General features: G+C 55.8%; 1 protein-coding gene across 1 annotated transcript; it reads right to left on the bottom strand.

Moving 5' to 3' along the window:
- Nucleotides 1–24,038, bottom strand: Wnt7b (Wnt family member 7B). Its single transcript, XM_059247447.1, has 3 exons — nt 23,819–24,038; nt 9,233–9,504; nt 1–2,453 (listed from the first exon to the last, which is right to left on the bottom strand). Exons 1-3 carry the CDS (start codon nt 23,913–23,915, stop codon nt 1,974–1,976), a joined length of 849 nt encoding a protein of 282 aa, XP_059103430.1. The 5' UTR covers nt 23,916–24,038; the 3' UTR covers nt 1–1,973.
- Between the last annotated feature and the right edge of the window lie 452 nt (nt 24,039–24,490).

Genomic DNA, 24,490 nt, shown 5'->3' with positions numbered 1-24,490 from the left:
TTCCAGCTTTTATTGGGGCCAAGTGCTCCCCTCCGGAGGAGGCAGCAACACAGCCCATCAGAAGTAGGGCACTTCAAGGGCACGTGGTGCCCGGCCACCTCCACCCCAGCACACAGCATTGGGACAACCAGTGCCCTGCCTGGGTCCACTAACCACCTCTCTCCCCTAGGCAAGGTCTGCGGCTGACCGAGTGCAGGCGCAGGGGCCTGGCAGCCCAGGGACAGTGCGAATTGCCTCGGTGGCATCAGTGGCCCCCGAGGGTCTGTTTCAAGCAGAAGGAGGAGCCTGGCTTGGGGGACAGCAGCCAAAGCCATCCCCCATCCCCTCCGGTACCCAGTGTAGGTCACAATAACTTAAGAGACATGACAGACGGGGGACGCTATATAACAATATAAGTTAACCAGGCTCCTCACAGGGGACACAGGGCTATGGACTTGGGCATCCCAGGACTTTGGATGAGGAGATGGGGCTGGGATCAGGGTGGGACATCTCCAGCGGCCCAGAGGCTTGGAACATCCTGACATGATAGGGACACACAGCCGGATGCAAGGCAAGGGCAAACAGGGGTCACTCTCCCCAGGTCAATGTTTAGGCCACCTGGCTTGGTGGCCACCAAACCCCACATTCCCCTGGACTTCTGCTATGAAAACACCTTAGTGTAGGGAAGGCTGTGGGCAGTGTGCTATCGGCCCTGGCAATTCCGTACCTCTGCCATGTGGTGTGGAGGAGAGGGAGGGATATGCCCAGGTCGGAGCTCGTGTCCCCATCTGGAAGATCCTGAGGAAAGAGGACATCAAGCCTCCCACGGACCCCTGCTTGAGGGTCCCATGTCCTCATGATGTGAGGACCCTCAAGCAGGTGTCTGTGGACAACAGGCAGGGGGCCTGGCAGATACAGCCCTAAATTCTGGATGCCAATTCTCTGGCATCAGGGTCAGAATGGAAGGACAAACCCCACGGTACCGGAAGAGGACGCAGCCTCCCATCACCTCAGCTACTTCCAGAGTTTGGGCTGGATGGGACTGTAGGGGTACAGTTCACAGAGCCATGGGGTCTCCAGTAAATATTCAGATTGCTCTGTCTCCATCTGTCATGTGGGGCCACTGTCCCTGACCTCTCCTGAACTCGTGGGGCAGTCTTGGGGGATCAGGATGGCTCCAGAGTAGAGAGGGATTTGTAAACTGGAGGCAGAGGCTGGCAGCGGGCTGGGAGGGTGACGGGCTAGGAAAAGGGAGAGGCATGCCTGGGACCTGACACAAGCCACCTTCGATTTGCATGACAGTTTCCAAATGGAACGGAAGACAGTCTGTTCTCTGAGGCTATCTCAGGCCTTGTAGACCCACCACGCCCCTCCCGGGGTGCTGCTGAGGAGTGCCCCCACCAGCCAGCCTCCAAGCCAACCCTGATATCTCTGGGTCCTTCAAGCAGTAGAGGACCCTCCAGGGAGGGGCCAGGAGAAGTGAGTGAAGGGGGATGGCGGTGGGGCAACCTTGAATCCAGTTAGGTCTGGCTACCCGGTCGTTAGTACTGAGTCCTCATCTGATGCTAAGAAAACATAAATAATTTTGTCAACATCCATCCACACTGTCCGGGGCTGGCAAGACACAGCCCAGGAAACAGTTTTGAGTGTGACTGGTGGGTGTGGCCTTTCTGTGTCCAGCCACCAGGCAGAGAGGTGACCCTCAGAGTCTCGTGGTCACCTTGAGGTTCAATTTTCCCGAAGAGAAGTAAAGGAATCTGTCTCCATTGGGTACCAGACCGTTGCGTTTGGCCTTGGATGCTGGGCAGGTCAGGGCACTGCTGTGCCTCTAGAGGGGACAGAGCAGGTAGGAAGGAGCCTGGAGTAGCCCGAACTCCCCACCCCCAACTCTACCCTCCTGTGCCCACAGCGGGCAGCTCCAGAAGCAAAGAAGGATGTGCAAAATGGCGAGGGCCGCGGGGTGGGTGGGCGCCGTGGGCGCCTGCGCGGCAGCCTCACTTGCAGGTGAAGACCTCCGTGCGCTCGCTGCACGTGTTGCACTTGACGAAGCAACACCAGTGGAATTTGCAGTTGCACTGCCACACCTTGGTGTACTGGTGCGTGTTGTAGCCGCGGCCGCAGCACATGGTGTCGCAGCCGTCGGCGCCGGGGGAGGTGCGGTTGCACAGGCGGCCCTGCGTGCCCACGCTGCCCGTGGCCGCGTCCTCTTCGCAGTAGTTGGGCGACTTCTCGATGTACACCAGGTCCGTCTCCATGGGCTTCTGGTAGCTGCGCAGCTGCTTGATGCGCAGGAAGGTGGGCTGGCGCAGGCGGCTGGCTCGCACCACCTCCACCTGCACGGCTGCGTTGTATTTCTCCTTGAGCAGGTGGCCCACCTCCCGGAACTTGGGCAGCGTGGTCCAGCAGGTTTTGGTGGTACACGAGCCCGACACACCGTGACACTTACATTCAAGCTTCATGCGGTCCTCCAGAACCTAAGCGACAGAGTAAAAGCTCAGCGGGGGGGATGGAAGAGACTGGGTGCCCTCCAGAGTTCTCTGTGTCTCCTCTATGAGCTCATTCGTTGAAGCTGCTAAAAATGGGTTCCCATGTGCACACCCAGTAGAGTGTGGTGTATTTGATCAGACTTATTTGGGTAAATCCAGCCCTAATGAGGAAATGGGACCGGGGCCACTTGCAGGGCAGCAGGTAGGAACGCTGTGCTGGGAGAGGCCCAGCCACAGCAGGTGATTAATAGAGCGCAGGCCCTCCGTGTCTCCATCTCCCTGCCACCGCCTCATGCCTGGTGCAGGGCCTGGCATGCAGTCAGAGCTTAACAGCCAGCTGCTTAATGACAGCCTGGCGTGCCAGTGATGGAGGGAACTGGGAGGGTGAGGGCACGGGTCAGCGAGGCCCAGTCGTGCCATCCTCTGGGAAGCCCACAGCCAGGCCTAGCTGGTTGTTGTTCTTTCTCCCAGACGCATGAGGGCCCGGGATGGGTGCAACCCTGTGTTTTCCTTGGGCCTCCCTCTCGCCCAGGAAGGCCGGTTCCCAGAGCCAGCCCTGACCCCAGGTACTCATTTACCCAGATCGAAAGGGCCCTGCCAGCCGGCCTGATGAAAGATGGGGAATTACTGTTAGCTGCAGCCCTGTTGGCTGCCGAGGGGCCATTTGTCAGCTGTCCCTGCTTCACTGGCCTCACCTCCACAGCCCCGGCCTTCCGGCATTTGGCCCCTAAGCCCCACCCCCAGGGTAGAACTCACTGTCAAGGGCACCTGTTGTCAGCCCCAGCTCTGCCCTAGACAAGAAGCTTCCACAAGTGAGTGAGTGGATGGGTGGATGGATGGATGGATGGATGGATGGGTGGATGGGTGGGTGGGTGGGTGGATGGGTGGATGGGTGGATGAGTGGGTGGATGGGTGGATGGATGGATGGATGGGTGGGTGGGTGGGTGGGTGGATGGATGGGTGGGTGGGTGGGTGGATGGGTGGGTGGGTGGATAGATGGATGGATGGGTGGATGGGTGGATGGGTGGGTGGGTGGGTGGATGGATGGATGGGTGGGTGGGTGGGTGGGTGGATGGATGGATGGATGGATGGATGGATGGGTGGGTGGATGGATGGATGGGTGGGTGGATGGGTGGATGGGTGGGTGGATGGGTGGGTGGGTGGGTGGGTGGATGGATGGGTGGAAACAATGAGTGAAAAGAAGACTCCCACAGAGACTGCCTCCATCTCAGCACCTTCCCTGGACCTCACAGAGGACCTCCGGGACACATGGTCCAGTATAATAAACATGAGAAAACAGACTCATGACTCCCAGGGCCCGTGGGAGCTCACACCTTTGCAGGGCTCACATCTTGATCCATGACCAGGAGACAGAGAGAATGCTGGGAATGCCGAGAGTCTTTTGAAACTTCAAAGCCTGCCTCAGGGACACATCTCCTCCAATAAGGCCACACCTCCCAATCCTTCCCAAACAGTTCCTGAACTGGGGACCCATTATTCAAACCTATGAACCTATGGGGGCCATTCTCATTCAGACTACATCTGTGCGAAGCAAGTCAGTGTATGTGGTTACCTAATGGTACCTGTGGGGGCTTCCTGGAGAGGGTGATGCTTATGGTGGGTGTGGGTGGAAGGGTAGGAGCTCATTAGATAGACAGGGGGCTGGAAGGAGCATTCTAAGAGGGCCTACCAAAAGACACAACAGTGCGCTGAGAATTCAGAGGAAGATGGGGCTTTACATCTCTCGTTGTTGGATGGACCCTGGGCAGGTATCACCATGGTGGTTCTCCAGCTAAGTGAATGACAGCCTGTAGCAAGGACCAGAGAAGCTGGTCAGGAAGAAGGGAGAGGCTGAGGTGGGACTGGCCCAGGTTTCATGTAGAGAGGAAGGGAAACAGTGTGGGACTCAGACTGGGTAGAGTGGGTGGGCCAGAAAGGCCTGGGAGTCAGGCCAGAGTGGTCTCATGCATACTTGGGACCTGTTCCTTACATTCCCCCATCCCTTGTCCATCCCGGTGACTCTCCTGCCCCTGGTTCAGCTCTTTTTGGCTCTGGTCCCTTCTACTAGTCTTCATCAATCCTGATAAGTGCCCTGCCATGGCCACCTGCCCACCAGTTAGCTAAAATGGCCCTCCCAGGTCCCAGGTAGGAGCAACAGGTCACTCAGGGCCTGGCTGACAACTCTCCTCCAGTGGCTGAGACTAGTAGGGGTCCAGGTTGGGGCCATGCCGGCCAGTAGTCAGCTACCACTGTGGCCCGTCACTGCGGCCTGCCGGACACCCCTTGCCCAGGCCATAGCTCCTGAGCCTCCTTAGAGTTCTGAGGACATCAGATCCTGCACAGCCCTGCCTGCCTGCTGGTGACAAGGGCAGATGAAGTTGATTGGGCAGGTGTTTGCAGAGTGAGGGGCCGAATCCTCGCTTGGCTGGGTCCCCTGAGCTGGAGCCTCTCCGGGAAGTGATCACAGGATTCAAGAATGTGCCGTTTCCTTCTCCAGAGCACTCGCCATCAGAACGACAGCGGCAGTGGCGCCAGGGACAGGCAGGAGCTCAGGGACAGGCAGGAGCTCGGGACACGGAGAGCAGCCCAGGCTCTCAGGAGACACCTGGAGGTTGCAGAAAGGGTCTCCTGCCTGAGGCTTACCGCTCTGTGGTCCTGGTTCCCTCCAACACACAGGAGCGTGGTGATAACTGCACCCAGGGGGGAAGGGCCGACATGGAGGATCCAGGGCCTTGGAGTAGCACTCTTTTTGACCAGACTAGGGGAGTCATGAGGCTGGGGCCAGAGTCCTCTAGAAGGCTGGATAGCCCAGGGGTGTCTAGCATCCCTCTATCCCAGCGGGGCAGCCCTGGGTGGGGAAGGTGCCTCACATTCAGCCTGGGAGCAGCTGAGGTCTTGGAGACAGGCTGTCCATGGAGCTCTCATGCACTTCGTTTCCTGAGCCTGGGGTGACCCGGCCTCTCCAGGGATCTGGGAACTGTAGGGGCATGGCCTTTGCCTGCTGTTCTTTGTGACTCTGGGCCCAGGGATGGCTGTGGGTCTTGCTGGCCTCAGAGCAGCAGCCACACTCTGGGCTTGGTGTGGATTTTCCTCCCAGAACTACAGTGGGGCTAATAAGCTAATAAGTCTGATAAGCTCACCCGGCACCACTGAGAACCCTTGGTTAGGACATAGCCTGTGACCAGCTGATAGGGTGCTATCACCCCAGCTCCCAGCAACAGCTTCCAGCCTGGTGAGTTTCAATGGAAGGACTCCAGTGCTGTCCTGAACACAGCACCTGACCCTCCCACAGGAACAGCCCTGGCCATCACCATGTCTGAACAGAGGAAAGAAAAAAAACCACAGATCCCGCCTTCTCAGGCATCTACTCCATTTGCCGATTGTCCCTGCTCCATGCTCTGGTGGGGACCATAGGGGGGCAAAAGTGTTAACCTGGCTCCCTCACATCTGAGTATTCTTCGGGAACAGTCTCGTTCTGCCCAGACACCAGAGGGCACCTCTCTCTAGTGACCAGCACAGCCCATGAGGTGTCTGGGGAAGAGAAGCAGGGCTGGATTGGTGACCACGGTGAGCTGGGCTCTGAGCTCAGCTCATCTCACCCCAGCCCATCCAGAATCCCAATCCCTGTCTGAGTCCGTGCAGCCTGAGGAGAATGGGGAGTGAATGGTTGGAGGCTGCTGCCCAGGACTCCTATCACAGGAAATCTTAGAAATGATATCAATGGAACCAGACGAAAGTGAAATGGAACTGGAATAAGGTGGCCCACAAAGCAGTGAGTGTCCTTCTATGAGACAGAAGAGACAACAGAGCCGGGTGGTGGTGGTGCACACCTTTAATCCCAGCACTTGGGAGGCAGAGGCAGGTGGATCTCTGTGAGTTCGAGGCCAGCCTGGTCTACAGAGCGAGATCCAGGACAGGCACCAAAACTGCACAGAGAAACCCTGTCTCGGGGAGAGAGAGAGAGAGAGAGAGAGAGAGAGAGAGAGAGAGAGAGAGAGAGAGAGAGAGAGAGAGAGAGAGAGAGAGAACATCCTTACAGAGGCCATACAGTCAGCAGCAGAGGCTGGAACAACACACAGTCACAAGCAACAAATGCTGGGACCTCTAGAAACCAGTCAAGGTAAACAGGACTCTGCCCCATACTCTACCTCCCAGAGCCTTTGGAGAGGGCATGGCCCCACCACACCTTGATGCCAGCTTTCAGTGCGAGAAGAGTGGGAGGACATGTGTCTGTCCTGTTTATACTGTGAGTCTGAGGTGCTCCGAGACATCTGTCTGATGCCCGAGGGTAGGGTTCAGACCCTGCATTGGAGCAGTGTGATAACCCAGACCCTCAGCCCCGCACTAGCACCAAGCTGCTTGGAAGAAAAGGCTCAGCCGGGCGGTGGTGGCGCACGCCTTTAATCCCAGCACTCGGGAGGCAGAGCCAAGTGGATCTCTGTGAGTTCGAGGCCAGCTTGGGCTACCAAGTGAGATCCAGGACAGGCACAAAGCCACACAGAGAAACCCTGTCTCGAAAAACCAAAAAAAAAAAAAAAGAAAAAAAAGAAAAGAAAAGGCTCACTTGTAGCCACCAGCTGGCTTTCGGGGGTTCAGGCCAAAGTGTGCTGGCAGTTTCAGGGGACAGGGCCACTAGAGGGGGAGCAGAAGAGTCTGGCAAAGTATCCAGCACCCATTGTGCCAATGGGAAGACTAAGGCTCAGTAGAAGGATGGGGTCAATTCCTACACAATTGAGGACAGAGGTGGTACGGGCACTGTGACACTAATCACTATTTCTATTAGAGGGTGAGGGGAGGCAGTGTCTTGCTATGTAGTCTTAGCTGGCCTGGAACTCACTATGTAGACCAGGCTGGCCTCAAACTACTGGAGATCTACCTGCTTCTGCCTCTTGAGATTAAAAACATATCCTACCACATCTGGCTCTCTCTCTTTTTGAGACAGGATCTTGTTATGTAGCTCAGGCTAGCCTAAAACTCACAATCCATCTCAGCCTCGGTGAATTGTGCTGCCCATGCCTGGGTACTGCTGATCCTCTAACACCCTTTTCCTATGGCCTCCCTGTTCCTAACCAGCCTCCACCTATCCTGCTTTTCCACGGCCTGTTCTCCATCCTGGTTCATGACACTGATTTCCTTCAAAGCCCTAGTATGGTGTCTGGGCTGTTCGTATGCCCTTGTCTCCTCAGCCAACTGCTGACAGGACTCACCCCTTATCCTTCATTTTGGTCCCTGGGCCCACTACCAGCCTCTGTCTTCCCTTATCTCCAGGGTCCATTCCTGCCTTATCCCCTTGCACCTCTTTACCAGATCAATCCCAGACCAGAACCGGAGATAATTGTAGCTGGTCCTCAGATAGCCCTTTGCCTGGAATCCTTGTCCCCATGAACAGACCAGAGCTCAGGCCTGAGGGGCCGCTTGGCCAGCTCTGTAGCAGCTCGCCCTGGGGCTCACTGTCCTTATCTGCAAATGGGGGACAGTGAAATCTTCCTTCCAGGAGAAAAAAATACCTGCTCAGAAACAAGCCACTGAGAGACTCAAGAGGCTCCTACGAGGGTCCAGCCTTGCCTGTCCTCCGTGTGAGAGGCCCCCTCTTCAGCCTCCCTGGCGGAGAGCTTTAACCATGTGCTGTGAACCAGCCTTTATCTGGAGATGTGTGGCTCTCTGTGAGCGCACTGGAGGCCACAGGGCCACTCTTCCCTCATCTGTGTGTCACCATAATCTAACAGCCCCCTCTGGGGGACACCCCACATCAAAGTCAACCCTCATCCTGTTTCTGTGCCAGCTCCTGCTTCCTTGGGACTGACTCATCCACCCATCCTGCTCCCATTGGCTGGAACTCCTTGCAGCCATCCCCCAGGATCAGCCTTGCCTTTCCCCTGAATGTCCTTCAAGACCCCACTCCTAAGCCGCCACCTCCTCCAGGAAGCTCCTGTGCCTCCCCCCGAACGCCTAGGTCCTTTATACCCTTAGGTGATCCCAGACACTCTAGCCGTCGGATTCCTCTCTGCTGCTTGGCACAGGAGAAGGACAGAGTGCTAACTGGGTAAATGAATGAGATACTGGTCTCGGCCATATTCTCGGAGGTGGAGACTCTTCTTTGCCTGGAAAGGCCAGTTCATCCAAGGAGCCCCCAGGCCCTGCAGGCGTGGGTGCAGCCCCTAGAGCTGAGGAGCCAGATCCAGTCCGCGTTCTGCTCGGCTGGCTGCCCTATCTCGGGCCATCTTGCCGCCGTGGCAGCCGCTCCTCCTGGCGCAGTATCGGGGGCCCTCATCTCCCTGCAGCAGCCGGGCTCACTCTGACTTCTTCCCTAGTGTGTCCTGACCTGGTTGTCCTCCATTCCTGCCCTCACACCATTCCACCCATGTGCAAACCCTGACTAGTCCACCTGAGTCCACAGCTGACTAATCTCCCTTTTTCCTCTGGCCTCAGCTGTCTGGGTTTTTCTGTTTGTTTTTTTTTTTCGGTTTGGGGTTTGTTTATTTCTTTGATTGATTCGCCTCTAGATCCAGGGATGTGGGCTATGATGGCCTAGGGGCCTTAGCCCATCTGCAGGTCCCCAGCCAGGCCCAGCTCATGCTTTACACAGAAACGGGTCCCACATGTCCAAATCCTAGATGTCACACCTGCAGATGGGACAGGAAGATTGCCTGGGGTTGCAGAGAGATTCAGAAGTAGCACTAAGAGGACTCAGTGCAAGTACCTCTGTAGGCAGGTACCATGCCCCCATACCCGCCACGCCCACTAAGCCCGCCATGCCCGAGTGCTACCTTTCTGCCTGCCTCGTTGTTGTGGAGGTTCATGAGACGCCGGGCATTCTTTTTGATCTCACGAGCATCCACGAAGCGTCGGGAGAAGTCAATGCCGTAGCGCACATCTGCCGAGCAGCCTCCCCACTTCCAGCCTTCCGCCTGGTTGTAGTAGCCTTGCTTCTCGCGGTCACAGCCGCAGTTGCTCAGGTTGCCCTGGCTGCAGGCCGCGGTGACGGCGTGTGCCACGCCGGCCGCGGTGATGGCGTATGTGAAGGCAGCCTCGCGACTCCCTGGGGAGAGAGACAACGTTGGTGTGGGTGACGAGGCCCTAAAGTTCTGAGCCAGGTGGTCACGGGGGATGTAGTCCGTCTACTGTGTGGCCCTGGGCTCAGTACCTGCCTTCTCTGAGCTTGCAACTCACTAAACTGGGGCTGATGAACCCCACCCTGGAGGGAGGCGATAAGGGCATCTGAGTGGTATTTGTGTCTTCAGTGACCCACCAGCACACACCACTGTCATTTTCTGCCTCCCTATTCCCAAGGGACAGGCCATTTGTGTTCTGGGCAGAAGGCAGTGTTCTGGGGCATGGGGAAGTACAGAGTCTCTGTAGTCATAACTCCACAGAGCTCAGGGCCGACCTCTGCTCATCTTCAGTCCATTTCAGGCCTTGGCCTCCCGGTGTCCCTCTCCTTCCAACCTCTGGGCAGCAGCCATGCATCATTAGCCACCACCCAGGTGTAGTCTAGGCAGGGCACCCCCCTACCCTAACATCTTCACTGGTTCTCTGCTGCAGAGCTAAGCCGATGACTGACAGAACTGAGAAGGGAGGCCGGGCAGTGGTGGCACACGCCTTTAATCCCAGCCCTCGGGAGGCAGAGCCAGGCGGATCTCTGTGAGTTCGAGGCCAGCCTGGTCTACAGAGTGAGATCCAGGACAGGCACCAAAACTACACAGAGAAAGCCTGTCTTGAAAAACCAAAAAAAAAAAAAAAAAAAAAGAACTGAGAAGGGAAGGCACCCCACCCTCCACCCCTGCTAACACCTGCTTGGCTTCTCCAGTTCTCTCCCCATCCTCTGTCAGGGATGATGACTCAAGACTTCTGGGTGTGGCTCACACCTCCTGTAGATTTACTGGTCTTTGGGGTAAGATTCCCTTCTCCTCTTGAGGCCTGGCTCTAATGCCTTCTCCTCCAGGCAGCCTTCTCTGGATGATATCCCCACTGCTCAGATGGGGACCCTTTCTACAAGGTCAGCCCTATAAGGGCTCCTTGAATTCTTGTAGGTCCAAAAGCTCCTCAAGTGGGCAAGGCCTGCCCTGTTTTCTTCTTTATCTACCATAGCGCCAGGCTGGGCTGTGCAAGCCTTCCATCTTGGACTCTTTTTTCTCAGGTCCCTCCCTGTTCACCCACTCTCTATTTCCTTCAGGATTCCAGCTCATGGCGATGTGTGGGTGCCCCGCAGGCTTAGGAAGGCCACCTCAGGAACCTAGGGTAAGCTCCAGTGAGGGATGGCTCCCTACCATCTCATCTACAGACAGCAGGGTCAAGGGTCAAATATGACTAGGGTGGTGGAAAGCCCAAGACCCAGCCTTAGCAAGGCCCCATGCCAGCACCTGCCTGTCCCAGCCTGTCCCTGGTACCTGGCTGCAGGCCCTGCTACCGGAGGCTGTGTCTGCTGTGACCCACCGCTACAAAATAATGGTTCCGAGTCAAATCAGATCCAAAAACCACACCAAGAACCAACTCTATGCCTGGCTTAAGCCTCCCTACCTACCCACCAACCAGCTGGGGGTGTACATGAGGGCATCTTCCTTCCCAAGAGGAGCTCACTGGGGGACCCTCTTCCCTCAAGGTGAGGACAGGGTGAAGACAATGTCTCGGGCCTACAGCAGTCTCCATTTCACCCTGCTGCCCTGCTGGGCTGCCCTCACCCACAGCCTCCCCTCTCTGGTCAGAACACAGTCCCAGGGTCTGTGGGCTCTGGGCTCCGATTATGACAGGAGATGTGAGAGATAAGAGATAACCCTTAAGCTCAATGGACTCTGCCCAGTCCTGTATAGTTAGTGTTGTTCTCAGAGGCCCCAGGGCTGCCCTGTCCCTGCACTGGTAGAGGCTGCCCAGGAGTTCCAGACACAGCAGAAGCTGGAAAGTGCAGGAATCTATGTCCCCGGGTCTAAATTAGATCACCCAAACCCTAAGGAAAGCTGGAGGTTCCCTTTCCCCTCCAATCAGGCCTGGCAAAGTCAGCTGACTAACTGTTGAGGGATGATGGAGGTGGCCAGTCCAAGGTGGGCCTTGGGGTACAGGGGGGCTAAACAGCCACTGACCCCAGGATGGGGGCCCTGTGGAGGCTGAGCTGACCTCCAATGCAGGGGCCTAGAAAATTCAAACCATTGTGCCGTTTTGCAACAGGGGTAGACAGTGGTGGGTGCCATCCACCACCATCACCACCACCACCACCACCACCACCACCACCACCACCACCACCACCACCACCACCACCCAGGCCCAGGCAACCACCAGGGATGTTCAACCTCTTCCAGTCCGATCAGAAAACCCATCTTGAAGCCCCAGGCAGGCAGGCAGGTGCCCTGGCTGGCAGGTGTGTTTCAGGACGACCCAAGGCGTCCCGCATGGGTCCCGCTTTGGGCCTCAGCTCTCACCTACGTATGCCCACACTTGCTCTGACTCAGTTACTCAGCAGTTACTCACCAGGCTGCCACTCCTGCTAGGGCCGTTTTTATTTGGTTTTAATGAGCCAAGCCCTCCGTCTGTTGCCATGGAGATGGGGGGGGGACATGACAAGAGGCCAGTGGTAGTTTGTGGAGAACAAGCCAGGTGAGGTCAAGCAAGAGGGGCTGGAGCGGGCCGAGGGTTCCTGCAACTAGCATGCTGTAATATGTTCGCTTCTGAGTCTTGAACAAGCCCCGAGTGCTGGCTCAGTGGGCTTGGTAACTCGCCCCAGGCTGTGACATGCCCAGGTGTTGAGTAGGGAGGGAGGAGTGACTCTAGGCTTCCCCATCCCTCCTGGGGCCTTGGCTGGGGCTGCCCAGGGCCCTAGCCTGACTCCTCCAGGACAGAGCAAGTGAGAACTGACTCAGAAGAGCCCAACCTTTTCAGACGCAGACAGCCTGGGCTCAAGGACCTAGTTCAACAACCATCGGCGGCTCCCAAGATCTCTGAGATGACTTCCAGTGTCCTGGTCCCCACTCTCCAAGGCCTGATAGTTACCCTCTCCCACCATGAGCTGCAGCCCAACATGGCCAGGGTAAACGGTGGCCCATCTGTGGATAAGTCTATCACCTTAGTGCAGAGGACCTATTTGTGAAGAAAGGAACCCCCAGCTCTCTGTCTCCTGCCTGGCAGGCAGCGGCAAACTCTGCCTTTAGTGATTCCCAGTGTCGCCATGTCACAGGCTCTGGATGCAGCTGGGACTATCCCTGTTGCAGAGTGTATCCTGGAGGCAGGGACAGCTTCCTCTGGGCAACAACAGGGTCAGTTTTCTCACACATCCCACAACCAAGGCCCTCTCCCAAATCCTCAGACATGGGTGGATCTGGGCACTTCATTTTATCTTATCTTGCCAACAACCCCACGGATGGGTCATTTTAATCGGACACATTTCTCAGATGGGAAAACTGAGCCTCCTAGTGGTAAACTATTTGCTCCAGACAGTGGTTGCTGCCTGGGCTCAGGCTGTTTCAGGAGATTGCTATGGCAGGGAGAAGGATGGAGTGGATGATGACATCATGCAGGAGCTGTTGTACAGACACCAGCTGTCCTGGGAGGATACTTGACTCATGGAGACCTAGGAGCCCTTAGGGATCTGAACTATTCCTACACAGCTCTGCACCCGTAAGCACTGGAGCCTCCAGTCCCCCTGGAAAACACCAGAGATGGTTAAGTAGGGTTTACAGTGGCCACCCTTTATTCCTGGCCTCTCAGGGTCCCTGGATGGTTTTCTGAGTCTTGATGGTCCTTGAGGGACCAAGCTGATACAGAGCCCCCTGTCCACAATGATTGGTTACATCAAAGGAAGCACCATTAGTGGAGGGGCCCTGGCCAATAAAGGGGAAATCAGAAAGGCATGGAGTAGGGGAGGCAGATGAACATTGGCAGGGTGGGGGGTTAGCAAACTATAACCCCTCTAGAAGCTTGTGTCCCTACTAGCGTGCAGGACTAAAATGTTCCCCTCTGTCTGGAGCCAGCTCTGGGAGCAAACAGAACCAACGACACTACCCCCATCACTACGAGGAAGAAGAGGGTTGAGGGTAGAGGAACCATAATACGGCCAGACACTTCTCAGGGTTCAGTAAAGCTGGCTGGGTATACCCTCCTCCAGGCCTGGCACTTAGAGCACTGCCCAGCAGTCTCCACCGTCTTCATCCGAAGTAAACCTAGGCTTATCAAGGCATCAGCTTCTGAGACCACTACCCTATAGGTCAACCACAGCTGTAGAGCAGAGGCTGGCCCAGCCACAGGGGGACTGCCCAGAGTTAGGTATGCAAACTCTAGCCCTCACCAAGCACATGGGCTCCCACCCAGCTAGCACAGGCTGGGCTCGAAGGACAAAAGATACAGGCCCTGCTTGCTACACGCCTCCAGTGTCAGACTAGAACTGAGTCTTGACTGCCTACTGGCCCTCTCACGCTGACCCCCAGAGAACACCACTAGGCAGAGACAATGGGCCGGCTGCCCAAGGCAGAGGCAGGACAGGGCCCCCTGCCTCGGGGCAGAGCTGGGGCTAAGCCTACCCCCCAGACCTATCAGTCAAGCTACCTGCCACTTCCTGGCATCTACACGGGCCACACGCTATTTTTAGAATGCTTATAAAAGCCAGAATTGAGCTCACAGTGACCCCATGAGCTACACTGGGGAGGCCGGGCTACAAAAGCCCTTGGCTGTCTCTCAGAAGAGGAGCTGGGGATCAGGAAATCAGTTCTGGGAAGGACCTTGAGGACTTTCCAGTAACATACCTTAAGCAAGGAGACCAAGTGAAGCCCAGAGAAGGATGGCATGCAGCCCAATACCATACAGCAGCTCAGGATATGGCAGTCCCAGGGCTCACAGGTGGAAATCACTGAGGTCAGAGGTCAAAGGTCTGGAGTTACCCAGAGCCTAGAGTCCTCAAGAAATCCAGATCCTAAAATTGGCTACTTGGGTGATGCTGGCCCAGGGGCCTTTCTGTGTCCCTGTTGTGTCCCTGTGATCACACACAGTCCCCTAGACAGGCTTGCCTAAGCTCCATACCCACATATGTTACACACACAGGTTCTTTGTGGTATGCACATGCTTGAGCAAACCCATGTGGTGTGTGTGCATCACGTGTCCACACACATGTGATTTGGGTATGCATGAGCTTCTGTTTGAACTCAGCACCTGGGAGTGCACATGAAGGTGGGTGCCTGTGTGACCTACATTCAGGACCAAGGCAGCCCCACTCACCTTCTTCTACCAACCTTGCTCCCTCCTTTTTAAAAACATCTTCAAGTCATTAATAAAAAAGCAGGCAACCAATTAAAAATGGGCAAATGGGCAAAGGAGGGGTATGAGCATGGCCCAGTGGAGGGTGTTTATCTAGCATGCAGGAGGCCCCAAGTTTCATTCCCAGGATTGAAAAAAGGGGGGGGAGTAGAGAGGTGAGTGTGTGTGCAAAGAGACATTTCTCAGAAAATGAAAATGCCCAATAAACACATGAAAAGATTCTTAGTGTCCTTAGCAAATCTAAATCACAGTGAGATGCAGCTCATACCCACCAGGGTAGCTGAAATTAAAGACCACTAATATCACATGCTGGTGAGGGCCTGAAGCCTCAGATTCCTCGACATAGCCATGGGGGATGTGAAATGGGAAGCCACCATGGAAAAGTCTGGCAGGTCCTCGGACATGTAATGGTTGAGCTACCCTGATGCAGCAACTGCACAGCTAAGAAATGAAGTCACACCCACAGAATCCCACACACAAACACACTGAGTGGCTCAGAATGGAAACAGCCCAAGCAGGCATCAATGGCGAAGAAAATGCGGTCTACTGGGGCTGGAGAGGTGGCTCAGAGGTTAAGAGCCCTTACTGCTCTTGCAGAGGTCCCGAGTTCAATTCCCAGCACCCATGTTAGGTGGTACAACTGCCTGTAACTCCAGCGCCAGGGTATCTGACATGTCTGGCCTTCCTGGGCACCTGCATTCATACACACACACACACACACACTTTTTTTTTTTTAAAAAAAAGAAGAAAATGCACTCTCCATATAAAAGACAATTATTCAGTCTTCAAAGATAAGCAACACTAGCACACAAAGTCTTGGGCCTTGAAAACGTACAAAGCGAATGAAGCCAGACACAAAGGCCCCACACTGTAGGTGCCCATTTAAAGAAATGCCTACAGCTAGCCAGTCCCTAGAGCGGAAGTGAGCTGGGAATAGTTAACTCAAGACATAGAGTTTCTTCTGGGGCTGAGAAAATGTCTAAGGTTGATATTGGCGTGGCAATGTGGGGACCCCAGACCACAGGAGCTGTATGGCTGCAGCCTGCTACAGAAGGGCAGCCTCTGATGGTCTGAAGGGTTCCACAGACCTGGTCCTCCTCAGTCTGAGTCCTCACAGGGCTCCATCAGCCTCAACTAGGTCCTCAGCTCTCCATTAAGACATGGAGCAAAGAAGAAGCCAGTGAGTAGCCTGAGGGTACACAGCGGATGAGCCTGGAGTCTGACCTGGGAACCCTGAGTTCTCCATGCCCCTGTGGCCTAAGTGCCAAACTGGAAAGCTTGCACCCTCTGCCTCCTGCCCGGGACCCCATTCACCTATGTCAACCCAACATCTCACTCTCTCCATCATATACTACGTTGCAGTCTGTGTGTCCCACACCACCAAATGCAGCCCTGCTCCCGGCTAGACTGCCCAGAGCCCTGGGGAGACATTTACATGGGCACCCCCCTCTGGCAAAGCTTTTCAGAAGGCCAGCCACAGGACAGGACAGCATGGTGGCGGGGGATGCTGTCCCAGGGCAGACAGGTTAGGCAAGGCTCCTGGCTGCTGAGGCAGAGGGCAGCAGTCAGACTGTGTAGGGGTCAGCGGGAGGGCAGTGGGGGGGACTAGGAGAGCCAGGCCGGAAATGATGCTGAAGGCGAGTCCTAAATGGTAGAAAAGAGCAGGGGACAGAGAGTGCCTTAGGCAGGTGGACCATCGGTGCTGAAGTCCGGAGGAGGAGTGAACCGAACACCCAGAGTTTATCCCAAGAAAGCAGTGACGATTCTCAGGGGCCCCACACCGTTGCTCCTGGGAGGGAATCAGGAAGGTGTAGGGCTTTCTTCTGAGAAGACAGGGCAGCCTTGGGGGTGTGGCTCTGAGCTGAGCTGAAGGGAACCCTCTGGCCAACTATAGGGATTTAGAGGCATCGAGGAGAGGCAGGTGCAAGGGTGCCTGTGGGTGAGCCAATGGGATCAGCTGGGAAGTGGGGGAGGGGATAGAAGATTCCTGAAGGCCTCATATGTTGGAGGACATCGCCAAGGGGGAGATCAAGCCTAAGAGAATCGAAGGGAACCTTAGCTTGGGTAGTTTAAGGAGTCTGAGGACAGGAAGGGAGAAAATTGGCACACAGGCTTAGTCTCAAGAAGACAGCCCTACTGTGGCTGTGCCCACCCCTCACCAGCCCCAGGAAGCACTGGGTCCGTGCTATGTGACCCTGGCCAGGCCCTTCACTCTTAGGCCTCAGTGTTCCTGGGTGCAATGAGTCCCCTTTAAAAATCTCCTTTAAAAGGTAGTTATACTCTTCTGAATCTTCCAGAAGAATTCCTAGGCTGCCGTGGGCAGGGATATAAGACAGTGGGCCTGGGCAGTGAGACATGGATGGGGATCTCCCACCCAAGATCCCTTCCCTCACCCAGCCTACCAGGTTCCCAGGATCTTCAGAAGTCTAGAACTGAGCAGGCAGTATACCGTCTCCAACAGGATTCATCAACACATTGAGAAATTGAGATCCACAGAAATAAAGGCATCCCTGGACCTGCGGGTAGCTCCACTGCCTACATTAGAGGGACCTTCATCTAGACAGGGCCCCGAGTGGCTACTGGACACAGGAGTTGGGAAGGGGAAGCTAGGGAGATAGAGCAGTACCCCGTATGTCCCTTATGGGTACCCAGGCTCTAGCTTGGCTCCTCAGACCAGCATGGACTCAGTCACCAGAGTCTAGATGTAAACCCTGCCTCAGTGGGTCTCAGGCCTGCACCCTAGCGTGCAGAGTCTCAGGCTAGGGACATCTGTGTACAGCAGGGATGGGGTGGAGACAGGGACAGTGAGGTGGGCCGTCACACAGGTACCTCTGACCCTTCGGGGATCTCCAGGCTCTGCCTGGTGCAGGCTAAGCAGGTTGCCCTGCACCCCTGCCTACTTCTGCCCCAGTAAAATGAGGTAGTACCAAACGCCCCCTGAAGAGGCCTCTGATAGAGAGAACTGGAGAGGCATTACATGTGCCAGGGCCTGAGTACCATGAAGAAGATGGGTGACATACTGTGTGTGCTACAGATATCACCCCTCTCAGAGAGGGTCTGACCCTGGGCCTGCATAGGTGCTGTGTACTCTATGTGTGAGTGAGGAGTACGCATATGTATATATGTGTGTGCGTGCGCGCATGAACTCGCACGTGTGTATACGCGCACAGAGATGTATATTAATTTTGCGTGTGCATGCAGACATGCGAATGTAGGTATATACATACCTGTGTGCAAGTCTGTGAATCTGTGTTTGTCCATGGTATACATCTATGAGCATATATAGATGTATCTGTATCGACGCATACGGTGTGTGTGTGTGTGTGTGTGTGTGTGTGTGTGTGTGTGTGTGTGTGTTTCCATGTGCCTATCTGTCCTTCTCTATCTCTCTGTGTCCCTCTGTCCCCTCTGGCTCCCACCCCACCCGGCCCCACCCGGCTTGGCTGAGTCACAGTCTCCGATCCACCGTAAGCTTCTGTTGTCATAAACAGAGAGCAGCAGGGAAAGGCTTGCCAGGTCCGAACACGCAGGCCTGCCTGCGCCCCAGGCTTTTGTTCCGACCCAGGGTGGCCCGCACATGCTGCTGTGCAGCCCTGGAGATAGTGCCCCAGTCGGGGGCGTTGAGCCCAGAGGACAGGACCTGGCTATACAAGGGAACGTAAGGTTGAAGTCCAGGGGTCTCTGTCTCTTTTAGGTCCCGTGGAGCTCCTGAGGGAAGGCAGACGGCCCTTGGAGAGCCATGGCCTCTCATCCATGTTGCCCTGGGACAGTGTCAGCCACCTTCTATTTCTCCCTCCCTCGGAGCTGCTGACAAAAAACATCCAATGCTCTGGGGAGAAGCAGGGTTTGGGCCTCAGCCCCTCCTGACACAGGAGGAAAAATTAAGGCCCCAAGGACCTGCGGCTATACACTCAAGGTCACCTGGGTAAGCTAAGCTACTGGCCCAGGAAAGATCTCCCCTCCCAGGCCTGCCTGACTATACTCCTGACAGGGCCTGCCAATGAGGTGCAAATTCCAGTTCTGGACAAGTTCCAGGTGGCCTCTGAGGGGCTGAAGGATGGCCCAGGCCACCACACCCAGCTGCTTAAGGCTGCAGAGCTCAATAACAGTGGCAGTGGTCTTCTGGGAGCAGCCCTCCCATCTGTGAGCTGCTTCCAAGCAGGGATGGAGTCCAGGCAGTAGTCTGGGGCCCATAGCATCCCAAACCAGCAAATGACTTTCAAGTTCCCGACTGTCCCTAGAGTGCCAGCAAACAGGATCCTGGGCCTAAGAAATGTCTGTTCTGCTGCCTTGGCTGACCCTGGTATTGGCTCAATGGACCGTAATATGAGATTCTCAGACCAGGTGTCTGAAAACCTCAAGGCTAGGGTCCCTCTAGCCCTGCCACCTCCTGTCCTTCCCGCCTCCACCCAAGTTCACTTGGGATGCCCTAGGCAGAGTTCTGGCCTAGCATACTGCAGGTATTCAATGCTAGCACGCTGAACCACCACATGGGCTGATAATGGCAACCACTGTCCCTCACACTGCATGACTCGTAAGGCCCTGGGAAAAGACCATCAGATGTAAGTTCAAATGTTCCCTTTGCCCTGGCCAGGTGAGCCAGGTCACTTCCATTCTTTCTGAGAACAGTGTCACCAAACAGAAATCCCAAGCAAGCCATGGGTATCTTGTGAGGTTTCCCAATGGTCACAGTAGGAAAAGTATAAATAACGTGGGATGTCAATGTGGGTGATGTTTTATTTAGTCAATATTTCCATATAGTATCATTCTAATATACTGTAGGATAACGGGATGCTTACTTCTGGGGTCTGAGCCCTGTTGGGTCTTACACTACTGTGCACTCAGTGGAAGTATATCTGCCAGCAGAGGCCTCCTGCTCTCAGGAAGTCAGGGAAGTCTGTGTCCTTCTGGGGACAACCTCCCCACCCCACAGAGGCCTACTTCCATGCTCTGGAAGGGTAACAAGTACATGTGCTGAGGAGACACCCTCCCTCCCCAAGGGCCCTCCATTCTCAGATGACCTAAAATGGGCCAATCTACCCCCTCCCCAAGGGCCTCAGCTGCCCTCCTGCTGCAACACTGGTAGACCTGGCTATAGGGACGCTGTCCCTGTAACAAACTCACTCATAAAGCCAGCAGGAAGGAGTCAGCCGTGGTCTGCTCACGTGAGCTCAGATTAGGGGTGGCCCTTATGCCTGGTCATGTCTGAGACCAGCACATGATGGGCAGAACTCTGCATGCTGGAGCTGGGGACTGTGCAAAGCGCAGTCCAGGCCAGCTCAGTGGGTCAGAGGCACTGGGCTCAGGAGGAACTGGGGTTCATGCATGCTTAGAATCTTCTGGATGCTCTGAGCTCTTTTGGGGAGGGGGCTCATGGCATTCCATCTGTCTTTCCGCACCCTTCAGCCTCAACTCTCCCACACCACTACCCCCAGCTTGCCCCACAAAGCACCTGCCCTTCACAAAAAAAAAAAAAAAAAAAAAACCACCCTCTGCTTCCTGGCCTCAGGGCCTTGGCACATTCTGTTCTCTCCATCTCCTCCCTGGGCTCTCCTCTGGGGAAGGCTTTGCTGAAAGTCCTGGCTTGATTATGGGAACTGTTAGCAGCTCCCACACTTGCAAGGGAACCCAAATTTCTAGCAGGCTTCCCTGGAATATACAGATATCCCCACACCTCACCTCTGTCCTGCCCCACATCTCAGGGCAGAGCTGGGCTGTACTTAAAATGCATCACCCCCACGTTCAGCCTCAGTCCATGGAAGAGACCAGTTGGAAGAGCTCTGGGCTACCACCTTTCCTGGAGTCTGGTGGGAACAGTACTGGACAGAGAGTGTCCAGCATTGAATACCATGCAGGGGGACTCTAAGGACTGTCTCAACCTTCTCAAAAGAACAAAGCCACCAGCACTCTCAGTGTGCCACAAAAGGCCACTGTCGTGGTCATCATGAGAATATTGAGCATCCCGTCCATGGAGGTATACAAGACACTGCAAAGGTGTTGGAGAAGGATTGCAACTTTACAGAGGGGTTTTGCTGTCTTAAGGGGGTTTCCCTTCAACCTTTAAGTTTTAGGACTGGCCCAAGGTCACAGGCAAGGCCTAAAGGGGGCTGTCCCACCATCCAGACCATTGCCCCTCTCAGGGACAATCATTAATTGGCCCTGCTTGAGAGGTTGCTCCCACGAGAGCTCCCCGGCTGCCTGCCAGCTCGAAGCCGGGCTTCCGGGCGTGTCCAGGCACCCAGCAAGCCTCTCAAAGTGGCCAGCTCACAGTATAGCCTGCTTGCTGCTCCTGACGCTCAGCCCCTGAGAATGGAGAGGGAGCCTTCTCATACAGGCAAAGCCCCTGGGGTTCCTGCCCCGGCTCCGTCAGCTCGGCCTGTAGCCAGAGCTGCCCTGCTTGAGTGCAACAGGAAGCTACAGGAGGCTAAGGCAGGGCAGCAAGACCCAGGCTGGGCTCCAGAAAGCCTGCCCATCCCAGGGCAGGAAGGGCTAGGGACAGACACAGGCTGACCCAGCTTGAGGGTGTGGAAAAGCCCCCCAGGAGGGAGGCAGATGAGTTATAAAGAGGTAGAGCAGAGGGAGGACTCTCAGGCTGAGAAACGAAGACAGGAAGGGGTCTGGCTTACTTGGGCAGCCAGAAAAGCCAAATGTGGCTGGGGCTCTGGTGGGAGAAACTCAGGGTGAGGGCCTCTGGGCTAGGAAGCTAACCTTACCTTTAGGGCAGTAGAGAGTTACTGCAAAGATTAAACATTGCTGGTTTTTTGTTGTTGGCAATGGATTTGAAACAGTCTCATACAGACCAGGTGGGCCAGTAGCTGCAGATGGGGGTGACGCGACCATACTGCAGCACCCTGGTTTAGGAGGTGCCGGGGAATCGAACTCAGATCCATTGGTGTACTAGGCTAGACATCTACTCACAGAGCAGAAAGGAAAGGACACAGGGTGGCTTCTGTCTGGCCCAGGAACTGGGGCTGTGGAGACCAGGAGACATTCACAGCTTCCAGAAGAGGGCCAGAGAAGAGGCTCCCACAAGGACGTAGAGGAGTGGAGAGTGGAAATGCCACCAGGTGGTCAGGTGGGTAAGGGGAGCTAGGCACAGCACATTTGAGGAGCCCGATGCCACGCAGAAGAGCCAAAGTGTCTGTGGGTCAGTGAGACTCAGAACATCAGGTGACAATGAGCTTTCAGGGTACTGTGAAGAGAGTCATCCATGTGTGCCTCGGGGATAGGACATACCTTATCTAGGGCAAGGCAGAGAACAGTTAGAGACGGGAGAGAACCCGAATTGATGAGTCGAGACGGGAGCCAAGGAATGGGGACAGTCAGCAACACAGGCCACTTATGACCCGGACAAGAAGCTATGTGGAAGCGAACAGCTGTGGGCTGGGGTATAAGAGAGCCTTCCAAGGGTTCTGAAATGTTCTGGGAGGCAGGATGAAGTACCAGGTTCTCCCGAGGAGAAGCACCTGAGGCAGGAAGGGTCCTCTCAAGAGCAGGCGGCACAAAGAGTGGGAAATACAAACTGCTGGACAACAGCCACGTTTGCAGCCTGGTCCCCAAGGAAGCATGGAGCAGGAAGGGCACGCAGGGCAGCCCCCCGCCTCGGTGGCCTCCTTCCTGTGGGCAGAGCTGTGCCCCTCCCGGCTGCTGATGGGCCCAAGGGCCACTTCTCAAGGACTAGCTATAATGCTCGTCCAAAGGCGACACTATATGGTAAGGGGACAGCTGTGGGGCCAGCACTGCTCCTGAGAGGACAGTGGGTAGAGAGCGTCGCGGGGATACCGGGGAAGGCTCAGGGCTGTCACATGTCTCTGTCCCTGTGCCTTGTGTTCCCAAAGTTCAAGCCCCCACTTCCCTGAGGCTTGCCCTGATCGCCAGATGAGGTGACAGACTCTGGGTCTATACCCCGGGCAGGCTGAGTGACAGCAGATGACCTTACAACATCACTTTCCTCCCTGTGGGGTCGGGCGCTCACAGATGCCTCCACACATGGCACCTGGGTAAGTGGGTGGGAAGCCACACAAGGCGGGTACCTCTGCCCACTACTGCCCTCCCCACCGTTCCCCCAGCTGGCACCTGGAGGGAGGGATCTGCACTTGGGTGGCAGAGCCCCAGGGAGGGGGCGGTGCCACGCTCCTGGCTACACTAAGTGCCACCCACAGGCTGCTCACCACAAAGGGGCCCCCGGGAGTTTTCCCCTACACTATCCCCAGTCCCATGCTGGCACTGGCAGCCCTGTAGAGCTGGCTCCTGCCTGGGTCCTGTGGCAGCTGCAGCCCTCTGGGGTATGGGGGACATCGTGGGCCCGAAGGCTAGGGAGCCAGCAAGCCTCAGACTGTTGTCTCATCTGACCTAGAGACAGTCTACAGGGCAGCCGGAGACACTGTCCCTGTCCACAGGCAGCCCACAGCATTTATTGAGCACCTACTGATTTCAGGCATTGAGACCCAGACTACTGGCTCAGAGATCACACTGCAGCGGAGGAGACCAAGGCTCAGAGTAGCCCTGAGAGACACAGCCAAGGTCACACAGCTGGATTCAGATCTAGATATTTTCTGGAAATTCCTTTTAAGCCTCTTCCTAACCCTGAATGGGGTCCTCCCTGGGACTCATTCTCCTTATCTGTAAAATGGGCACCAGGTAGCCCAGGAAATGCTTCAAGGACAGGCACCACCATGCACCACTAAGAACTGTGCCATCAGCAGCCACCACCCCCGACATGATGACCATCTTCGAATGGAAGACCATCCCTGCTCTGGCCGGATCTACCCCTGCAGCTCTGTCTGCTGGAATCCCTCCACAAGGAGCAGGTGGCATCTCATGGTCTTCTCTGGGTGAGCTGAGGTGCTAATCCCATGTCCAAAGCCTCACACATTCTCCCTGCTTTCCAAATGGCAACCACAGAAAGTGGAGCAGGGGCCTGGGTCCTTGAAACTACAGAACAGGCCCACCCACTGCATTGACTCCCCAGCCTCTGGTTCCTGTCTACATGGGTCACTGTGCCCCACCCCACACCCAGAGCTAGCATGCTTACACACAGGCTGTGTGGCCTGTCTGACCTGGACTTGGGTTGGCTGGTGGGTGACTTGGCCCCCAGCCCACAGGCCCAGAGACACCCTTACCTACTCGGAGCTCTTGCCCGAAGACGGTCTTCTCGCCCAGGGCGGAGCAGTTCCAGCGGCCAAATCGGAACTGGTGCTGGCACTCATTGATGCCCATCTGCGCCCCCTCCCCGATCACAATGATGGCATCGGGTCGGCTCTGGCAGATGGCACGCTGCCGTGGGGCCAGGCCAGGAATCTTGTTGCAGATGATGTTGGCTCCTAGGGCCACCACGGACGACAATGCTCTGTGGAGGCAGAGAGAAGATAGGTGTTGAGAACCCCTCAGGCAGTCTGCTGTCCCCCACAGGCACTGAACATCTCCCTCCATGGAGCCCCCCCCCCCAGCCCCGGAAGTGTCAGAACCACAGACCAGCTCACACCTGCAGAAGCCGTGGTCCCCAGGCCCGAGTCAGACACACACATTCTCCAAAGCAGACAATGTCCCACCTGAGATCTGACTGCCTTGGCACAGTCCCCAGGTGTTTGGGAGTGGCACTCCCAACTCCCAGACCACTGGGCTTTCCTCTCTTTTCCTTCTGAGCCCAAAGGACACAGCCTCGAGCTCCTACCTGTGTGTGACCTTAAGCAGACGCTCTGAGCCTTCAGAGTTTCACATTAAGGGAATGGGGAGAGACACCTGCTGCCCCCAGCATACAAACAGACACACCTGAAATACTAACCCCTCCACTT

The sequence above is a fragment of the Peromyscus eremicus genome, chromosome 20 (assembly GCF_949786415.1).
Source record: "Peromyscus eremicus chromosome 20, PerEre_H2_v1, whole genome shotgun sequence".
Classification (NCBI taxonomy): Eukaryota; Metazoa; Chordata; class Mammalia; order Rodentia; family Cricetidae; genus Peromyscus; species Peromyscus eremicus.
Note: the sequence above shows the minus strand (reverse complement) of the source record. Positions and strands in the feature narration are given on the sequence as shown.

Coding starts and splice junctions, on each gene's coding strand:
- Wnt7b (XM_059247447.1), bottom strand. CDS start 23,915: ATGGGCATCAATGAGTGCCAGCACCAGTTCCGATTTGGCCGCTGGAAC. Junction 9,505..23,818: donor CGGGCAAGAGCTCCGAGTAG/GTAAGGGTGTCT, acceptor CTCTCTCCCCAG/GGAGTCGCGAGGCTGCCTTC. Junction 2,454..9,232: donor ACAACGAGGCAGGCAGAAAG/GTAGCACTCGGG, acceptor TCTGTCGCTTAG/GTTCTGGAGGACCGCATGAA.